Below are 21,905 nucleotides of genomic sequence, written 5' to 3'. Positions count from 1 at the left end.
CCAGTGTGTATTATTATTACTACTACAAATACTATAATACGGTACACAAATATATGTAATATGTTAAATAGCTGTGGGGCGGCCCAGACTCTGGTCTGAGATTCCCTGGTTTGTGACCCAGCTTTGCTGTCATGTAATCATGGATGCCTCTTTTTTGCCCTAGTTGTTCACCTATAAAATGGGAATAATAAAGAGGTCTTCTTCACAGAGCAGATGGGAGGATCCAGAAAATAATATAAGCGAAAGTGATTCTGTAGAGTGAGAAGGCTGAGTATTATGATGGTCTTTGAATGGGAGGGACTTGAAGACATTATTCCGCTGAGAGGCCCTGCATGTGACTGGGGCTCTGGTCCCCCTATCCTGAACCATAGCCCACCTGTGAAGTTTCAAGGAAGAAGTTTTTGACACGGAGTGGACCGTGGAGAGAGCTCAGGAGGCAGAGTTCTCTATCTTAGTTGCCCTTACTGCTGAGGTCAAGTGTGCTTTGCTTCAGGAAAAAGCAAAGCTTTTGGAAACGGGGGTTTGTGAAGGCATTTTTTTGTTTTCAAATCTTTTGCCTATTTATTCCAAGTGTATCCTCAGAAATGTAGCCAAAAGAAAACAACCACAACCACAAACCTGTAATATTGAAAAGCCAGTTCTTAATTTCTGTAGCTAAAAAAGCATCCTTTCAGGCTGTAACCACAGAGAGATTGCTGCAGGCCTCTGGCATAATGATGGTTTGCAGTGTGATGAAGGAGGCTGCTAAGCTCTGTGGCCCAGAAGCCCAGTCCTGGCCTCTCCAATTACCCAGGCGCCTAGCAACACCACCAAAAGTCTCCCCGCCAGGCCCAGCTGGGCAGCAATTGGCTACACCCAGCACAGCCCGCTGCCCAGCCTCCTGAGCTCCCCAGCCACATCAAGGCGGGTCTCAGCCCCGGCAGGGGCCCGCCTGGTACCAACGAATGGGTGGGGCCAGCTGTTTAGAAGAAACAATTCAGATATTTAAAACCTCCCTGTTTGAATGCAGCTAGGCAAGCGGCACAAGCTCACAACTAAAAGTGTCTGCCATGGAAAAGGAGTTGTCATAAGGGTGTTGGCCTTGCCAGGGCCCTCCTGGGTGAGGCGAAGAAGGGAAGGTGAGCCTGATTTAGTCCCCTGGCTTCTCAAAGAGGCAAATCCTTTTCCCATCCTGGACGCTTGTGTCCATCTAGAGTCCTCGTCGTAGCAGTGGGGATGGTGGGAATTCCCAGCCCCATCTTCTCCCAGGGGTCATGACCTGCCACTTCCTCTACAGCTTCCATTTGAGAATTCCCAGGGTCTAGTCTGGGACTGTCTAGGCAGCTGGAGGAGAAAGAGGGAGATAAGAGTACAGGAAAGGATGGGATAAAAATAACGAAAAAGAAGATTCACACTTCTTTTGTTTAAATTTTTTTAAATTTTTATTTATTTAGTTTTTGGAGACAGGGTTTTGCTCTGTCACCCAGGCTAGAGTGCAAGTGGCACCATTGTAGCTCATTGCAATCTTGAACTCCCTGTTCCAAGCGATCCTCCTGCCTCAGCCTCCCGAGTACCTGGAAGTGCAGGTGTGCACACCACTGCACCTGTCAAACTTTAATTTAAAATTTTTTTTTGTAGACAAAGGCTTTCACTGTGTTGCCCAGGCTGGTCTCAAACTCCTGGCCTCAAGCAATCCTCCCGCCTCGGTCTCTCAAAGTGCTAGGATTACAGGCCTGAGCCACCATGCCTGGCCCATTATTTTTTATTTAATTTTTTTTTTACGTGGCCAGGCACAGTGGTTCATGCCTGTAATCCCAGCACGTTGGGAGGCTGAGGCGGGCGGATCACCTGAGGTTGGGAGTTCGAGATCAGCCTAACCAACATGGAGAAACCCCATCTCTACTAAAAATACAAAATTAGACAGGTGTGGTGGCACGCGCCTGTAATCCCAGCTACTCGGGAGGGTGAGGCAGGAGACTCTCTTGAACCCAGGAGGTGGAGGTTGTGGTGAGCCAAGATTGTGCCATTGCACTCCAGCCTGGGCAACAAGAGCGAAACTCTGTCTCAAAAAAAAAAAAAAAACCAAAAAAAAACAAGGCTGGGCGCAGTGGCTCACCCCTGTAATCCCAGCACTTTGGGAGGCCGAGGCCGGCGGATCACGAGGTCAGGAGATCGAGACCATCCTGGCTAACACGGTGAAACCCCGTCTCTACTAAAAATACAAAAAAATTAGCTGGGCTTGGTGGCGGGCACCTGTAATCCCAGCTACTTGAGAGACTGAGGCAGGAGAATCGCTTGAACCCGGGAGGCGGAGGTTGCAGTGAGCTGAGATCGCGCCACTGCAGTCCAGCCTGGGCGACAGAGCGAGACTCTGTCTCAAAAAAAAAAATAAAAAAAGAAAGAAAAAAAAGTTACGTTTTAAAATCTTAAATTTATTTATTTATTTTAGAGACAGGGACTTGCTGTGTTGCCAAGGCTGGAGTAAATTTTCATTTTTAACTCTAATCCCATGACAGATGAAAGAGTACCTTTCTATAACACTTGGTGCATAGAAATCACAGGGGCTGTGGAACATGCGGGCCTTTGGAGGCAGGCGCGAGACTCTTCTCCCAGCCCTCCCCTCATTAGCTGTGAGACCTTGAGCAAGTGACTTTGGGAGCCTGGGTTTCTTTATCCTTAAAATGGGAATGTTATTACCCTGCCTTACAAAGTGGTAAAAATTAATGAAGAGAATGCTCATAAAATGTTTAGCCTGGAAGCTGGCATACAGTAAGTGTTTATTATTCTAGTAGCTCTTTATTATTTTATTTGATTCTTACCACAATTCTGTTAAGATACTCAGGGCAGAGGTGAGCTCTGTTTTACAGCTGAGGAAACTGAGGCCCAGTGGAAAACTAAATGTGGATGCTGGGCGTAGAATTCAGGTCTTTACAGTGTCAAACACGAGGCAGGCTATTCTTCAAAGGCAGATGGCAAGGCCTTTTTTTGGTAGCCATTATGACATGGCGGCTTCACAGCGAAGGTGCCCAGTGATGGTAGAACGATAATGGAAGGGGTGCGGCCGTGCAGAGGAAAAGGTTGGTAGGAGGCTCTTTTCTTTTCTTTGTTTTTGAAATGGAGTCTCGCTCTGTCGCCCAGGCTGGAGTGCAGTGGCATGATCTCGGCTCACTGCAACCTCCGCCTCCCAGGTTGATGCCATTCTCCTGCCTCAGCCTCTCCGAGCAACTGGGACTACAGGCGCCCGCCACCACACCCGGCTAATTTTTTGTATTTTTAGTAGAGACAGGGTTTCACTGTGTTAGCCAGGAGAGTCTCGATCTCCTGACCTCATGATCCACCCTCCTCGGCCTTCCAAAGTGCTGGGATTACAGGCGTGAGCCACCGCGCCCGGCCCGGTGGAAGGCTCTTTTCAACATAAAGTCACAGAAAGACTTAGTCAATATGTGGTTGGAATTCCTCCTTCCCCTTTTTCCCTCCTCTCTTTCTCTCCCTCTCTCTTTCCCTCCCTTTCTTCCAGAAGCGTTCCTTTTAAAAAACATTTTTTTAAAAATAACTCTGATGTTTTGTATGGAATGCTTCACGAATTTGTGTGTCATCCTTGTGCAGAGGCCATGCTAATCTTCTCTGTATCGGTCCAGATTTTAGTGTATGTGCTGCTGAAGCAAGCACCACAGGCATTCTTTTATTGATTGATTGGTTGAGACAGGGTCTTGCTTTATCACTCAGGATGGAGTGTAGTGCCATGATCTTGGCTCACTGCAACCTCCACCTCCCGGGTTCAAGCGATTCTCCTGCCTCAGCCTCCCCAGTAGCTGGGATTAAAGGCATCTGCCACCTCACCTGGCTAATTTTTTGGGTACTTTTAGTAGAGATGGGGTTTTACCATGTTGGCCAGGCTGGTCTCGAATGCCCGACCTCAGGTGATCCGCCCACCTCGGCCTCCCAAAGTGCTGGGATTATAGGTGTGAGCCACTGCGCCCCGCCCATCAGGTTTTTTGATTGCAAAAGATGGGAACTGATTCTGGCTAATTAAATCAGGAAATGAATTTTATTGAAAGCACATTGAGTAAGTTACAGAATCACTTGAAGGCTGTAGAAACAAGGCTTGGGAAATAAGCAGAAACAGAGAGACCAGGTACCTGGAATTACACCAAATCCCATCACAGAGCTAGATAGGTGAGGACAGCCTCAGTGCCGCTGCTGCTGAATGCCCAGTGCCGCTGCCTTCGTCACAGCCACAGCTGGCGTTGGATGCGGGATGCCATGCTGACCCCAGTGGCAAGGCTGTCTGGACACTGGATACTGCTGCCACTGCTGCAACCACTGTAAAGAATTTTTTCCATCCCCACCTCCAGCCTCAGAAATCCTAAGCAAATGCAGCTGATTGGTCAAGCTGCCCTAGCTGCCTAGGGACATGCAAAAGTGAATATTGGGCATGGTTAATGTCTGTAGTGGGAGTCGTTTCCTGCTGCCCACCAGGAGAAGATAAATTCCCCAAGAAAACTGACAAATGACGACTATGTACATGTTGTCAAAGAATCCACTAGAAGTCCTTGACATTTGCAGATTCAACACTTGCAATTTCAGTAATTTATTAGTTACTCCCAAAGGCCCATTATGAATGAATATGAGTTGAATGATTGGCTTTGCCTGTTAGTGAGCCAGGCCTACCGCTCTGCCTGGACATCTCACACGACTGTTATCCTTTATGTAGTTTGCATGCAGTGATTAAAATATTTGTTTCTTGTTTGCAGAATAGAAAAGATTCATAAAATAAATAATCCAATAGTGCCAGTGATATAAACAAAGAGAAAGTGAGGAGGTATAAGACAGTAACTTTGTTTTTTGGCTACAAATAGATGTTTTGGATAAATTGGCATGCTGTGTCAAGTTCGGTGGTGTCTAAGATCCCTGATATCATTAGATCCACCATGTGTGTCACTGAGATACAAGGAAAAGTTGTTTAGTGAGTGCATCAGCCAGGCTGCTCATCAAGAGAGAGATTAACCTTTTTTTTTTTTTGAGACAGAATCTCACTCTGTCGCCCAGGCTGGAATGCAGTGGCAAAATCTCGGCTCACTGCAACCTCCACCTCCCACTGCAACCTCCACCTCCTGGGTTCAAGAGATTCTCCTGTCTCAGCCTCCCGAGTAGCTGGGATTACAGGCGCATGCCACCACGGCCGGCTAATTTTTGTATTTTTACTAGAGGCAGGGTTTCACCATGTTCGTCAGGCTGGTCTCGAACGCCTGACCTCAAGTGATCTGCCCGCCTCGGCCTCTCAAAGTGCTGGGGTTACGGGTGTGAACTACCATGCCTGGCCTAGCTATACTTTACAATGTAATTTTGGGAGACACTATGTGGTATGTAGTGCATTAGGGCATCTGAAAGGTCTGGAAAAATCTCTTGCAAATGTCAGGAGTCTCCTATGTAAATCTCTTTATGGAAATCTCTTTTCGGCTGGGCAGGGTGGTTTACGCCTATAATCTCAGCCCTTTATGAGGCCTAGGTGGATGGATCACTTGAGGTCAGGAGTTTGAGACCAGCCTGACCAACATGGGGAAACCCTGTCTCTACTAAAAATACAAAATTAGCCGGGTATGGTGGTGCATGCCTGTAACTCCAGCTACTTGGGAGTTTGGGGCAGGAGAATTGCTTGAACCTGGGAGGTGGTGGCTGTGGTGAGCTGAAATTGCGCCATTGCACTCCAGCCTGGGCAACAAGAGCAAAACTCCATCTCAAAACAAAAAAGAAAAAAGAAATCTCTTTTCAACAGATTTTTTTTTAAGGTAGTCACCTGTCCTGAGTAAATGAGCATAGTCCTGCTCTTTCAAGTCTTTGGCCAACACACTGCCTCTGTGCCTCTGTGATCGTTAACAAGTAATGCTTATTCCAGGCAAAGTCAGGAAGTAGGAAAGTTCCTTCCGTGTTTCCTTGTTTTTTTTTTTTTTTTTTTTTTGAGACGGAGTCTTGCTCTGTCGCCCAGGCTGGAGTGCAGTGGCGCGATCTTGGCTCACTGCAACCTCCGCCTCCCGGGTTCATGCTATTCTCCTGCCTCAGCCTCCCGAGTAGCTGGGACTACAGGCGCCTGCCACCACGCCTGGCTAATTTTTTGTATTTTTAGTAGAGACGGGGTTTCACTGTGTTAGCCAGGATGATCTCGATCTCCTGACCTTGTGATCCACCTGCCTCGGCCTCCCAAAATGCTGGGATTATAGGCGTGAGCCACTGTGCCCAGCCCTGTGTTTCCTTTTTTTTTTTTTTATTTGAGACGGAGTCTCGCTTTGTCACCCAGGCTGGAGTGCAGTGGCGCGATCTCGGCTCACTGCAAGCTCCGCCTCCCGGGTTCACGCCATTCTCTTGCCTCAGCCTCTCTGAGTAGCTGGGACTACAGGCGCCCACCACCACGCCCAGCTAATTTTTTTTTGTATTTTTAGTGGAGACGGGGTTTCACCGTGGTCTCGATCTCCTGACCTCGTGATCCGCCCGCCTTGGCCTCCCAAAGTGCTGGGATTACAAGCGTGAGCCACCGCGCCCGGCCTGTGTTTCCTTTTAAGAGTACTTGTGGCCAGGTGGGATCTTTCTATGTTTCCTCTTGAGAATACTTGTGGATTACAGGCTCTCTCACACCTGTAATCTCAATGCTTTGAGAGGTCAAGCAGGGAGGATCCCTTGAATTCAAGGGTTTGAGACTAGCCTGGACAACATGGGGAGGCCACCATTTCAAAATAATAATAATAATAAAGTTTAAAAACTTTTTTTTAAAAAAGAATACTTGCCAACCGTGAAGGAAAGGGTTTTGGTTCTTTTCTCTCCCTCCCCAATCCTTAGAACCCGTGAAAGGGTTTTGGTTCTTGGTGTGCATAAGGAACATTTCCATTTTTAACCAGAAGGCTAGAGACATTCTAACAATCTACCCAGTTGTTCCCTACCTGTAGGATGAGAACTTCTCACAGCAGTGCCACCCAGTTTTGATCTGTGTATGCCAGGCCTTTCAAAAAAGAGTGGGCAGCAACTTGCTGCAGATAAGAGGTAGGAGGTTTGCTTAGTGAGTAACAAAGCAGAGTCAGTGCAGTAAATCTCCACCCAGTGAATGACACCCAGTAAGTGAGTGCTCGAGTGCCAAGTAAATGAATGCACAGCTGTTGATGCTTGAATATTTCTTCGAGACTAGAATGTGTTGTAATCATTATTTTGTTTTGAGACTCCTGCTCCATTCAGTTGGGCTTCCAAAAATTCTGGTAATCTGAAGTGTGTTTTTCTGGACGTTATATCCCAAGTTTGACCTATAGAGCCCATGGAGTTTATATACAGGCCACGCCCAAGGAAGGACAAAATTAATGACAACATGACCTTCGATTAGATTTGCTTTGTGAGGCTCCAGGGAGGGAAACCTTGGACCCAGGAGCTGGTGAATAGATTCCAGCAGTGTAAGGAAGAACTACCCATGAATTAGAACTGTTAGAAAATACAGCAACCCCGCTGAAGTCCATCTAGGTTGTTTATGATTCTTCACGGCTATGAATAGTTCTGCATGAATATCCTTGTAATATACCATTGTGTATGTGCTCAAATACCTTTGAAGGGTGGATTTCTAGAAGTCGGATGGTTCTGTTGAAAGGTATATGCTTTTAATAGTTTATACACATTGGCCAATTGCCTTCCAAAAGGCTGCATTAATTTACACCTCATACATTGCACCCATTGCCACACACCTCATAAATATGGGATATTATCAGCCTTTTTTTTTTTTTCTTTTTTTTGAGATGGAGTTTCACTCTTGTCGCCCAGGGTTGAGTGCAATGGCACGATATCAGCTCACTGAAACCTCCGCCTCCTGGTTTCAAGTGATTCTCCTGCCTCAGCCTCATGAGTAGCTGGGATTACAGGTGCTTGCTACCATGCCCAGCTAATTTTTGTATTTTTAATGGAGATGGGTTTCACCATATTGGCCAGGCTGGTCTTGAACTGCTGACCTCAGGTGATCTACCGACCTTGGCCTCCCAAAGTGCTGGTAGTACAAGCATGAACCACTGCGCTCAGCCTAAGTCTTTTTCATTGTTACCAATCTAATAGGTAATGTTTCCCCAGAAATTCAGGAGTGGGTCAGAAGATAAACATGAGTAGGAGAGGTAAGGAAATGTCAGAAGCTGGAAAGAGCACCAGTGAGCATTATAGCACCAGGTATTGGAGATAAGATAAATCAGAGAGAGGCCCCTGTTCTCAGGAAACAGGGTGGACAGGTATGGAAGTTGGAGGATGACAGTAATTGACTGAGAAGAGAGGTAAAACCAAAATGCAGTGGCTCACACTTGAAATCCCAGCGCTTTGGGAGGCTGAGGCGGGGGGATCGCTTGAGCCCAGGAGTTTGAGACCAGTCTGGGTAACACAGGAAGACCCCATCTCAACAAAGAAAAAAAAATAGCTGGGTGTGGTGGCGTGTGTGCTTGCAGTCCCGGCTACTTGGGAGGCAGAGGTGGGAGGCTCACTTGAGCCGGGGAGGTAGAGGCTGCAATGAGCCGTGATCCTGCCACTGCATTCCAGCCTGGGTGACAGAGAGAGATCTTGTCTCAAAAAGATTAAATAAAAAAATTCCTGGCCGGGCTCGGTGGCTCACGCTTGTAATTCCAGCACTTTGGGAGGCCGAGGCGGGCGGATCACGAGGTCAGGAGATCGAGACCACGGTGAAACTCCGTCTCTACTAAAAATACAAAAAATTAGCCGGGCGTGGTGGCAGGCGCCTGTAGTCCCAGCTACTCGGAGAGGCTGAGGCAGGAGAATGGCGTGAACCCGGGAGGCGGAGCTTGCAGTGAGCCGAGATCGCGCCACTGCAGTCCAGCCTGGGCAACAGAGCCAGACTCCGTCTCAAAAAAAAAAAAAAAAAAAAATCCCAAATGTTTCTAATTGCTACCAATGTGCTCATTTGGTGCTAGAGCCTAAAGTAGCTAGAACTACATGTCTACTTTACAAGGCAAGGCAGAAAGCAGACATGCAATGAGTTTTGGCTAAACCGATTGGGTCAACTATCTTTGCAGCACAGGAAATATGTTTAGGCACTAACATACTTAAAATGGTGGTCTTGAAGTTGTAAAATTTCTGGAACTGTTGAAATCCCAAGATAAGGGCAAATGTAATCCTTATTTTTCTAGCTCCTTTTATACAGTTGTATTGTTAACAATGTGAAATTTTATTTCCTCATAAAATGATTATGTATGATATTTAGATTTACAATAAGGCTGATTTATACAATGTGAACTGTCCCTAATTGAACTTATTTTAAAATGCTTTAATATTTGTGGTTGAAAGCTGCTGATCTTAAATCTGCATTGTAGTTTCGTCAATTATGATAAGTGGCAAAAAACTAGAAAAAAATCGTCAGTCTTCAAGGGAAATTAATAAAAGAGTTCTATCTATGGACTGAATGTCTGACTCTGGGAGGTGGGTGAGTGGGTGTGTGAAAAATGCAGGGGAGAGAAAAAGCCTTTATTTTCAGAAAATTTGCTGGGGAAAAGAAAAATAAGATGCCTCTTCCTCAATTTATTGAATATAACCTATTCTAATGTGTGCCTAATGAGTTTCATTTGAAAATCCATTGAATTTGATCTGATTCCCAGTAACATGCAGTGTGAAAACAGGCCCCAGGCTCAGCTCCATCCCTTCCATCTATCCATCCATCCATCTAAAACTCATTCATCCATCCATAGCCAATAACAACTAATAATTATAGGGTGTTTACTACGTGCCAGATACTGTTCTTTTTTTGTCGAGACAGAGTCTTCCTCCGTCACCCAGTCTGGAGTTCAGTGGCATGAATTTGGCTCACTGTAACCTCTGCCTCCCGGGTTCAAGCGATTCTCCTGCTTCAGCCTCCCAAATAGCTGGAAGTACAGGCACATGCCACTATGCCCAGCTGATTTTTGTATTTTTAGTAGAGATGGGGTTTCACCAGGTTGGCCAGTCTGGTCTGAAACTCCTGACCTCAAGTGATGGGATTACAGGTGTGAGCCACCACGCCCGGCCCAGATACTGTTTTAAGTGCTTTACATGCATTATCTCAAGTAAGCTTCCCAGCAATGTTATGAGGCAAGTGCTATCATTAGCCCCAGTTTAAAATGGAATCTGAGGGTTTCCCAATAAGTTAAACATAAAATTAATTACCGTATGACCCAGCAATTCCACTCATAGGTATATGCTCCCCCTCAAACTGGTAACAGATGTTTAAAGAAAACTTGTGGCTGGTCGCGGTGGCTCACGCTTGTAATCCCAGCACTTTGGGAGGCTAAGGTGGGCGGATCACGAGGTCAGGAGATCGAGACCACGGTGAAACCCTGTCTCTACTAAAAATACAAAAAATTAGCCAGGTGTGGTGGCAGGCACCTGTAGTCCCAGCTACCGGGGAGGCTGAGGCTGGAGAAGAGCGTGAACCCGGGAGGCGGAGCTTGCAGCGAGCCGAGATTGCACTACTGCACTCCAGCCTGGGTGACAGAGCGAGACTCCGTCTCAAAAAAAAAAAAAAAAAAAAAAGAAGAAAACTTGTGTCAGGTGCGGTGGCTTATGCCTGTAATCCCAGCACTTTGGGAGGCCAAGGCGGGTGGATCACGAGGTCAGGAGATCGAGACCGTCCTGGCTAACATGGTGAAACCCCCGTCTCTACTAAAAATACAAAAAAAAAAAAAAAAAAAAAAATTAGCCAGATGTGGTGGCAGGCGCCTGTAGTCCCAGCTACTCAGGAGGCTGAGGCAGGAGAATGGTGTGAACCCGGGAGGCGGAGGTTGCAGTGAGCCGAGATCGCACCACTGCACTCTAGCCTGGGCGACAGAGCGAGACTCCATCTAAAAAAAAAAAAAAGAGAAAACTTGTACAGGGATGTTCATTCACAATAGCGAAAAGGTGGAAACAACCCGAATGTCCATAAACAGACGAGTGGATAAACAAAATGTGGCATGTCTGTACGACGCAATAGCATTCAGCCATTAAAAAAAGGAAATTCTAGGCCAGGTGTAATGGCTCATGCCTGTAATCCCAGCACTTTGGGAGGCCGAGGTGCGTGGAACACTTGAGGTTGAGAGTTCGAGACCAGCCTGGCCAACATGGTGAAACCCCCGTCTCTACTAAAAATACAAAAATTTTCTGGGTGGTGCCGGGCGCCCGTAATCCCAGCTACTAGGGAGGCTGAGGCAGGAGAATCACTTGAACCTGGGAAGCAGAAGTTCCAGTGAGCCGAGATTGCACCACTGGACTCCAGCCTGGGTGGCAGAGCGAGACTACATCTCAAAAAAAAAAAAAAAAAAAAAAGGAAAAGAAAAGAAAACATGTGAAGGAAGCCAACCACAAAAGGCCACCTACTGGATGGTACATATGTATTGTATGATTTCATTTATTTGAAATATCCAGAATAGGTCAATCCATAGACACAGAAAGCAGATTAGTCGTTGCCAAGGACTATGGTAAGAGGAGAATAGGAATTAACTGCTTAACGGGTATGGGTACAGGTACGGGTACGGGTACGGGTACGGGTACGGGTATGGGTACGGGTATGGGGTATGGGTATGGGGTATGGGTATGGGTACGGGTACGGGTACGGGTATGGGTGTGGGTATGGGGTATGGGTATGGGTACGGGTACGGGTACGGGTATGGGTACGGGTATGGGGTATGGGTATGGGGTATGGGTATGGGGTATGGGTATGGGTACGGGTACGGGTACGGGTATGGGGTGTGGGTATGGGATGGGATGGGATGGGTGTGGGTATGGGATGGGTGTGGGTGTGGGTATGGGTACGGGTATAGGTATGGGTGTGGGTATGGGTATGGGATGGGTATGGGATGGGTGTGGGTGTGGGTATGGGTATGGGTACGGGTACGGGTACGGGTATGGGTATGGGTATGGGTGTGGGTATGGGTATGGGATGGGTATGGGATGGGTGTGGGTGTGGGTGTGGGTATGGGTATGGGTACGGGTACGGGTATGGGTATGGGTGTGGGTGTGGGTGTGGGTGTGGGTGGGGGGGGGGGGGGTATGGGTGTGGGTGTGGGTGTGGGTGGTGGGTATGGGTATGGGTGTGGGTGTGGGTGTGGGTGTGGGTGTGGGTGTGGGTATGGGATGGGTATGGGTATGGGTATGGGGTTTTTGTGATGAAAAAGTTTTGGAACTAGTGGCTGCACAACATTGCAAATGTACTCGATGTCACTGAATTGTACACTTTAAATGGTTAAAAACAGGGCCGGGTGCGGCAGCTCACGCCTGTAATCCCAGCACTTTGGGAGGCCTAGGTGGGTGAATCACTTGAGGTCAGGAGTTCGAGACCAGCCTGGCCAACGTGGTGAAACCCTGTCTCTACTAAAAATACAAAAATTAGCCAGGGAGGGTGAAGCAGAAGAATTGCTTGAACCCGGGAGGCGGAGGTTGCAGTGAGGTGAGATCTCGTCATTGCACTCCAGCCTGGGCAAAAGAGCAAGATGACTCCAACTCAAAAAAAAAAAAATATATATATATATATATATATAATGGTGAAAATGGTAAATTTTGTGTTATGTGTATTTCACCACAATTTAAGAAATATGTAATTTGAGGCTTGGAGAATTTAAGTGATTTATCTGATGTTAACTTATAGCTGATACGTGGTAGAGCTGCGTTTTAATCTCAGTCATCTGGCCCTTTTTAAAACAATTACAGAGAAAACTTTATTTTGGGCCATTTAGGAGGTTTAGATCATTTTGATCATCTTCAGCTGTCTTCTCTTCACATACAGGAAAGGCCTTGGAAAGCGGTGGTTGCGCCAGACAGCCCAGGGAAGAGCTGCAGCCTGAGGACCTAGGGCCACCTGCTGTTCCCTGGGATTCATGTCCTTCTGGGGAGGAGGGAGGACCCAGGACAATGGCTGCTGTTCATGATCTGGAGATGGAGAGCATGAATCTGAATATGGGGAGAGAGGTGAAAGAAGAGCTGGAGGAAGAGGAGAAAATGAGAGAGGATGGGGGAGGTAAAGATCGTGCCAAGAGTAAAAAGGTCCACAGGGTCGTCTCAAAATGGATGCTGCCTGAAAAGTCCCGAGGAACATACTTGGAGAGAGCTAACTGCTTCCCGCCCCCCGTGTTCATCATCTCCATCAGCCTGGCCGAGGTGAGCGGGGAGCGGGGTGGGCACGGGGTAAATGGCACAGGGAAGTTGCGAACAAACTAGGGGGCAGATCTAGAGAAGAGACTGGGAACATGGGAGAGAGCTCGGCGGGGATGGGGACAGCACACACCTCACCTCTGCCTCCGCCCTCCCCACAGCTGCCTTTGAGGCTTTCCCTGTACTCGTAGTCACTGCCAACCCAGGGTGGAGTTTCATTTGTCAGACAAATCTGCCCAGCTGTGGCTGCAATTTCAGTGGCTTCCTTTCATTTTAGTCGTGAGGTCTTTAGGAACCAAATCATCCTGGGGCTGCACGAGGGCTTTCTCTCATGAACCGATTTAGGCTTGTTGGTAAGGCCTTTCTGGGAGCCCAGGTTTAGAAGTGTTAGAGAATGCTTCTGAATTTCAGTAGGAAAAAAACGGGATCCTTTAACAACGTCTCCTTCAGGCAGCGCGTGGTGTGTTTTCAGGCTCTGTTCTAGTCAGTCCTCTTGTTTTCCAGAAAAGATTGCAAGGCTCAGAGAGGTGGGATGACTATCAAGGTCCCATCATAGTCACTGGGCCAGGATGAGGCTCCCCTGTACCTCGTGGCACCTAGTTTTTGCCCCCACACTTGGTGTCCTATAAAGGAATTGGCCAACCATGGCTGCCTGTGGATTGTGACTTCAGGGGCATTAGGAAGTTCCTAACGTAACCCTTTTAGTTCCCACTGATGCACTGATGCCTCAGCTTCCTTCTCACAAACTGTATTAGTCAAGAGTTCTTCAGAAAAACAGAATCAATAGGTGTGTGTTTCCTGGGGGAAGAGAGATTAATATTTATTTTAAGGAATTAGCTCAAATGATTATGGAGACTTGGCAAGTCCAAAGTCTTCAGGGAAGGCTGGCAGGCTGGAGGCCCAGGGAAGACTTGCCATTCAAGGCCAAAGATAGAGTTCTGCTGGCAGAATTCGCTTTTCCTAACAGGACAGTCTTTTCGCTAGCAAGGCCTTCAACTGATTAGACAAGGCTCACCCACAGTATGGTGGGAAATCAGCTTTACTCAAAGACTACTGATTTAAATATTAGTATAAACCATACCCTCACAAAAACACCTACGATAATGTTTAAGCAAATGTCTGGGTGGCATAGCCTAGCTACGTTGACACATAAAATTAACTGTTGCAGGCACCAAGCCTCTTATGGCTCAGATAAAGGTAAGGCTAAGGTGTAAGCATCCCAGGAGATGCTGTGGTCAAGTCTGTTTAGGTTGAAGGGGCACAGTTCTAATTTTTTTCACAGGATTTTACTGTGGACTGCTTGCAACTGGGAAGTCGTCCGGAGCTGAGACATCTGTATCTGTTTTTTCTGCTTCTCCTTCCTGTTATCCTTCTGGCCTATGAGTTGTCTTGTATTCCAATCAGCTGTGTGTGTGTCTTCTCCAGGTGAATGGGGAAGAATGAGATAAGGTATCGTGGTACAAACCACAATTACCTAGGCAATGAGTGCTATGGAGGAGGGCTGTTTGCCATAGGAGGCTCATGGAGCAGGTGCTGAGATACCTGCCTCTCACAGAAAGAACAATTTTTAAATTAAAAATTTTAATTTTGGAATAATTTTACCTCTATAGAAATATTGTAAAGATAGAACAGAAAGTTCCTGTAGGCTGGGCGCGGTGGCGCACGCCTGTAATCCCAGCACTTTGGGAGGCGGAGGTGGGTGGATCACAGGGTCAGGAGATCGAGACCATCCTGGCTAACACAGTGAAACCCTGTCTCTACTAAAAATACAAAAAATTAGCTGGGCGTGGTGGCGGGCACCTGTAGTCCCAGCTACTTGGGAGGCTGAGGCAGGAGAATGGCGTGAACCCGAGAGGTGGAGCTTGCAGGGAGCCGAGATCGTGCCAGTGCACTCCAGCCTGGGCTACAGAGCAAGACTCCATCTCAAAAAAAAAAAAGTTCTTGTATGCCCCTCACCCAGTTTCTTCCATTGTTTATATCCTACATTTCCATAGTACATTGTATTTTTTTTCTTTTTTTTTTCAAACCCAGGATAATCTCAGTATACAGTACATTACATTTCCATAGTATTTTTTTTTTTTTGAGATGGAGTCACTCTGTTGCCCAGGCTGGAGTCACTCTGTTGCCCAGGCTGGAGTGCCAGTGGCGTGATCTTAGCTCACTGCAACCTCCACCATCTAGGGTCAAGCGATTCTCCTGACCCAGCCTCCCAAGTAGCTGAGATTACAGGTGTGCACCACCACGCCTGGCTAGTTTTTTTTTTTTTTTTTGTATTTTTAGTAGAGATGTGGTTTCGCCGTGTTGGCCAGGCTGGTCTTGAACTCCTGACCTCAGGTGATCCACCTGCCTCAGCCTCCCAAAGGGCTGGGACTATAGGCATGAGCCACTGCGTCTGGCCCCATAGTATATTTGTCAAAACTAAGAAACTGACATTAGCATATTCCTAACTAAACTCCATATTTACCTGGATTTTTACCAGTTTCTCCATTAATGTCCTCCTTCTGTTCCTCTGGTACCCACTCCATTTAACTGCCATGTCTACCCAGGCTCCTCTGATCTATGGCAGCTTCTCAGTCTTTGTTTTTCATGACTCTGATAGTCTTGAGGGGGACTGGCTAGGGATCCTGTAGAATGTCCCCCAGCTGGGGTTTGACTGATGCTTTTCTCGTGATTTAACTGGAGTTATGAGTTTGGGAGAAGAATACCACGGAGGTGAAGGGCCTTTGCCATCGCATAGCCTCAGAAAGTTGAGGACATCACATGGCATCACTGGGACATTCACCTCCATCCCTTGGTTAAGGCAGGGTTTGCCAGGTCTCTCCCCTGGCATGTGACTATTTTTCCCTTTCCCTGCTCTATTATTCGGAAGCCAGCATTGACCTACTTTCATAGCAAGTTGTAAATGAAAGATCAGTTGGTGCGACGATGAGGGCAGTGGGTATTTAAGAGGGAGAGGGTAGTAGAGAAAGTAGTGCCAGAGAGCAGGGTGTCCAAGAGCAGGGCAAAAAGGGTTCAGAAAGTCTTCCTTACAATGTGAGCTAGCACTGCTCCCAACCACTGGAGGAAGTGGGGTATGGTGGAAACCATCACAGTGGGGGATGGTGAAGAAGTGTATTTCATGTCACCTTCTGGCACTATGGTGTGGCCCACTTGAGAGCTGAATCATCTGAAGCAGTTACTGCCCACGGACTTGAATGGGGCGCCTCTCTGGGGAAGGTGTGGTTAACACTCTTGTCTGCTCCCTCCATCAGCTGGCAGTGTTTATTTACTATGCTGTGTGGAAGCCTCAGAAACAGTGGATCACCTTGGACACAGGCATCTTGGAGAGTCCCTTTATCTACAGTCCTGAGAAGAGGGAGGAAGCCTGGAGGTTTATCTCATACATGCTGGTACATGCTGGGTAAGCAATGACAGTTAAGCCCCTGGTATCAGAGGTGATTATATCATTGTAACCTCTAACATTTGTTGAGTGCTTTATTATTCACAAGGGACTTTTATGTCCATAATCTTCACAGCAACCCTAAGAGGTAGGTATTGCTCCCACTGTTTTATGTCTGAGGCTCAGAAGATGTAGTCATGGAGGCCAAGGTGGGCAGATCACTTGAGGTCAGGAATTCAAGACCAGCCTGGCTGATATAGTGAAACCCCATCTCTACTAAAAATAAAAAAATTAGCCAGGCATGGTGGTGCATACCTGTAGTCCCGGAAAGCTGAGGCAGGAGAATTGCTTGAACCTGGGAGGCAGAGGTTGCAGTAAGCCGAGATCGCGCCACTGCACTCCAGGCTGGGGGACAAGAGTGAGACTCCATCTCAAAAAAAAAAAAAGGGTGTAGTCACTTGCTCCAAGTCACACAGCTAAGTTGCAGAGCTAGGACCTCAGCCCACTAGTGCTAATTCTAGCAGTATACTTTACTTTTTTTTTTTTGAGACGGAGTCTCGCTTTTGTTGCCAGGCTGGAGTGCAGTGGCGTGATCTTGGCTCACTGCAACCTCCGCCTCCTGGGTTGAAGCGATTCTCCTGCCTCAGCCTCCTGAGTAGCTGGGATTATAGGCATTCACCCCCAGGCCGGGCTAATTTTTATACTTTTAGTAGAGATGGGGTTTCACCATGTTGGCTAGGCTAGTCTCAAACTCTAACCTCAGCTGATCCAGCTGCCTCGGCCTTCCAAAGTGCTGGGATTACAGGCGTGAGCCACTGTGCCCTTAAGGCCAATATACTTTATATTGCATTATAACTGCTGGATATTGGTATTTATTTAGGAATATTAATGAGAAGAGATCAAATCATTGCAAAACCAAAAGCATGTTCCCCTAGTTGTCTAATGTTGTTAAATATACTCTTTAGGCTATGAAAATGGTGGTTCTGAATCACCAGTCTCCTCCTCCACCACCATACATCAAACAAAATTTAGTTCATGGCCGGTCACAGTGGCTCACACCTGTAATCCCGGCACTTTGGGAGGCCAAGGTGGGTAGATCACCTGAGGTCAGGAGTTCAAGACAAGCCTGACCAATATGGTAAAACCCCATCTCTACTAAAAATACAAAAACTAGCTGGGTGTGGTGGTGTGCGCTTGTAATCTCAGCTACTCGGGAGGCTGAGATAATATAATTGCTTGAACCCAGGAGGCGGAGGTTGCAGTGAGCCAACATCACGCCACTGCACTCTAGAGTAGATGACAGAGTGAGACTCTGTCTCAAAAATAAAATAAACTTAGTTCATGAACATATTGATGAGTGTGTGATACTGTTATCCATCCGGAATAATACTGGTAATAGGAGATGCAGTGCCCACCATTTAGTTTTGACTATAGTTTCTTTCTTTTTTTTGTTTTTTGAGATGGAGTCTGGCTCTGTCACCAGGCTGCAGTGCGGTGGTGCGATCTCGGCTCACTGCAACCTCTGGCTCCCTGTTTTAAGCCATTCTCCTGCCTCAGCCTCCCGAGTAGCTGGATTACAGGCACGCACCACCACGCCCAGCTAATTTTTGTATTTTTAGTAGAGGGGGGTTTCACCATGTTGGCCAGGATGGTCTCAATCTCCTAACCTTGTGATCCGCCTACCTTGGCCTCCCAAAGTGCTGGGATTACAGGCGTGAGCCACTGTGACCGGCCACTTATAGTTTCTTAAATACTGATGGCCTTTCATGAACTCACTCAGCATCCATGATCCACCATGCCCACTGCAGACAGCGAGCAGCTTCCTGTTGGCCCGCCTATCCAGTGGACTCTTGTGGTCTCAGGTGGGGCCAACCTTGTCTGTGCAGTCTACCCAGCCCTGGACTTGAAAACGACTCGTAGCTGAGGTGTGGTGGTATGTGCCTGCAGTCCCAGCTACTTGGGAGGCTGACGAAGGAGGATCACTTTGAGTCCAGGAGTCTGAGACCAGCCTGGGCAACATAGAGAGTGTCTCTACAAAAAAATAAAAGTTAAAAATAAACAAAAAATAAAATAGAAAGGATGACACTTTTGCTTGGTGGTTAAATGGGCATCAGGACACATGGCTTAGAGGCTTGACAAATCAGGGGCAAAATCACCAGTTGCTCAGTTTCCATTTAACAAGTATGTTCTGAGCAAACATGGCTCCTGCACACAAGGACTTTAAGATGATAAGAGGGAACATGTCCGTTAAATAGCAATGTCAGGCAGTACAGTATTATAGTATATAATAGGCTGGGTGCAGTGGCTCATGCCTGTAATCCCAGCACTTTGGGAAGCTGAGGTGGGTGGATCACCTGATGTCAGGAGTTTGAGACCATCCTGGCCAACATGGCGAAACCCCGTCTCTAGTAAAAATACAAAAATTAGCTGGGCGTGGTGGCAGATGCCTGTAATCCCAGCTACTTGGGAAGCTGAGGCAGGAGAATCGTTTGAACTCAGGAGGCGGAGGTTGCAGTGAGCTGAGATTGTGCCACTGCACTCCAGCCTGGGTGACAGAGTGAGACTCTGTCTCAAAACACACACACACACACACACACACACACCACACACACACACACACACACGTGTATATGTATATGTACACACACACACACACACACACACATATATATGGTATATGGTAGTTGCTTAGCTTCCTTGTCCTTTAGTGTCCCCCGGTGTAAAATGGAGTAATATGAATAGTACCTACCTCATAAGGTCGTTGTGATTAAATGAGACAGTGGCTATAATTTTCACTGTGCCTAACACATAGTAAGGCACTTAAAAAGAATTTGTGGCCAGGAACAGTGGCTCACACCTGTAATCCCAGCACTTTGGGGGGCTGAGGTGGGTGGATTGCTTGAGCCCAGGAGTTCAAGACCAGCCTGGGTGACATGGTGAAACCCCTATCTCTACAAAAAATAAAATAAAATAAAATAAAAATTAGATCTGCACAGGGTGTGTGCCTGTAGTCCCAGCTACTGGGGAGGCTGAAGTGGGACGATTAAGGAATCCCCAGGCCCAAGAGATGGAAATTAGTGAGTCGAAATCGAGACACTGCACTCTAGCTTGGGTGAAGGGAGTGAAACCCTGTCTCAAAAAACAAAACAAAACAAAACAAATACAAAAACAAAAAGGCCAGGCATCGTGGCTCATGCCTGTAATCCCAGCACTTTGGGAGGCCAAGGCGGGTGGATCAATGAGGTCAGGAGTTCGAGACCAGCCTGACCAACATGGTGAAACCTCATCTTTACTAAAAATACAAAAATTAGGCCGGGCACAGTGGCTCACTACTGTAATCCCAGTCTTTGGGAGGCCGAGACAGGTAGATCATCTGAGGTCAGGAGTTTGAGACCAGCCTGACCAATATGGAGAAACCCTGTCTACAAAATTAGCCAGGCGTGGTGGCGCATGCTTGTAATCACAGCTACTCAGGAGGCTGAGGCAGGAGAATCGCTTGAACTCGGAAGGCGGAGGTTGCAGTGAGCCGAGATCATGCCATTGCACTGCAGCCTGGGCAACAAGAGCAAAACTCCATCTTAAAAAAAAAAAAAATTAGCTGGGTGTGGTTGCAGGCACCTGTAATCTCAGTTACTAGGGAGGCTGAAGCAGGAGAATCGCTTGAACCCGGGAGGCGGAGATTGCAGTGAGCCAAGATCATGCCATTGCACTCCAGCCTGGGCGACAGAGAGAGGCTTCATCCAAAAAAAAAGAAAAAAAAATTAGCCAGGAGTGGTGGCACATGCCTGTAGTCCCAGCTACTTGGGAGGCTGAGGCATGAGAATTACTTGAACCCTTGAGGCAGAGGTTGTGGTGAGCAGAGATTGCACCACTGCATTCCTGGCTGGGAGACACAGCAAGTCTCACACACACACACACGCACACACACACACAGAAAAAAGAAAAATAAAACAAGAGTTGTCTGCTAAGAAAAATTAGAAAATGGAATTCTAGTTAAGCCCATCCTTAGCTAGAGAAAACACATGAAAGTCTGTTCATCTCCCAGGGAAATATCTGCTTGGTTTAGTCATAATATTTGACAACTATCGTTTGTCTTTGCAGAGTTCAGCACATCTTGGGGAATCTTTGTATGCAGCTTGTTTTGGGTATTCCCTTGGAAATGGTCCACAAAGGCCTCCGTGTGGGGCTGGTGTACCTGGCAGGAGTGATTGCAGGTCAGTGTTCTGAGGTAACACAGAATCAATATCTCTGGGCGCTTAGGATTAAAAGCAAACGAAATAGACACTTATAGTAGTAGGCTTCTTTAAGACAAGGTTTACTGCACTCCTAATATGTGCTAGGGAACACACTAAGCCTTAGAGATCATTGAATTAGTGATACTATCAGCAAGCAAAGACAAGTCATTGTGCCTGTCCTCAGGTATCTCACACTCAAGACAGGGTTTTGCATAATTGAAATTACAAGTATGCCTGGTGCTCCTGCCTGTAATCCCAGCACTTTGGGAGGCTGAGGTGGGTGGATCACATGAGGCCAGGAGTTCAAGACCAGCCTGGCCAATATGGTGAAACCCTGTCTCTACCAAAAAATACAAAAATTAGCTGGGGGTGGTGGCTTACCCCTGTAATCCCAGCTACTCAGGGGGCTGAGGCACCAGAATCGCTTGAACCTAGGGGGCAGAGATTGCAGTGAGCCAAGATTGTGCCACTGCATTCCACACTCCAGCCTGGGCAACAGAGTGAGACTCTGTCTCAAAAAAAAAAAAAAAAAAAAGAAAACGAATAAAGAATACTGCAAGTAGTTTAGTGTACAGGTACGTATTTGAGTAAAGGTCTAAAGCCAGATCATGGAGGGCCTTATATGTCAGACTAATGATTCTGAGAAGTAACATGATCAGATTTGCATTTAAGAAAGGCAACTTTAAGAGAATGTAGAGAATAAGCAAAAGAGCTCTAAGACTGGGTAGGTACAAGCAGCATATGTCAGTGATCCCTAAATCTGGGTGTGCCTAAGATGATCCATTATGGCATGGGAAGAAAATATTAGAACTCCCATCCATCCATTTGTTTATTTATTGGAAACATTTTTTTTTTAAATTAAACTTTTAGTTTTGAGATAATTGTAGATTTACATGCAGTTGTTAGAAATGATGCCTAGAGGTCTTATGTACCCTTTAAACCAGGGATCCCCAATGGTGACATCTTGCAAAACAGTAGTACTGTATCACAATTAGGATATCCACATTGATATAGTCAGGGTACAAAACATTTTCAAACCATATGGATCCCTTATGATGCCTTTTTTTAGCTATACCGTCTTCTGTCCCACCCTCCTTTACCTCTGGCAACCACTAATCTGTTCTCCATTTCTATAATTTTGTCATTTGAAGAATATTATATAAATGGAATAATGCAGTATATACCCTTGTGGGATT

The 21,905-nt window shown here is 46.7% G+C and overlaps 1 protein-coding gene and 1 non-coding gene across 3 annotated transcripts in view; one reads left to right on the top strand and one right to left on the bottom strand.

The window, feature by feature from the left end:
* RHBDL2 (rhomboid like 2) overlaps nt 1-21,905 on the top strand; it is a 52,724-nt gene that overhangs the window by 11,343 nt on the left and 19,476 nt on the right. The window contains exons 1-4 of one of the 2 annotated variants that reach the window (XM_030823479.1): nt 994-1,118; nt 12,731-13,101; nt 16,347-16,495; nt 20,576-20,688. In XM_030823479.1, the coding sequence (XP_030679339.1) occupies nt 1,004-1,118; nt 12,731-13,101; nt 16,347-16,495; nt 20,576-20,688 (748 nt within the window). In that variant the 5' untranslated portion in view covers nt 994-1,003. Of the gene's footprint in view, nt 1-993; nt 1,119-12,730; nt 13,102-16,346; nt 16,496-20,575; nt 20,689-21,905 lie in introns of those variants that run through there. The other variant, XM_030823480.1, reaches the window with a different exon arrangement.
* LOC115837712 lies at nt 3,541-3,648 on the bottom strand. The gene has a single exon (XR_004032772.1). It is a non-coding gene; the product is annotated as a U6 spliceosomal RNA (small nuclear RNA).

This window comes from Nomascus leucogenys, chromosome 12 (genome assembly GCF_006542625.1).
Source record: "Nomascus leucogenys isolate Asia chromosome 12, Asia_NLE_v1, whole genome shotgun sequence".
NCBI lineage: Eukaryota > Metazoa > Chordata > Mammalia > Primates > Hylobatidae > Nomascus > Nomascus leucogenys.
This window is presented reverse-complemented; position numbering and strand designations above follow the sequence as displayed.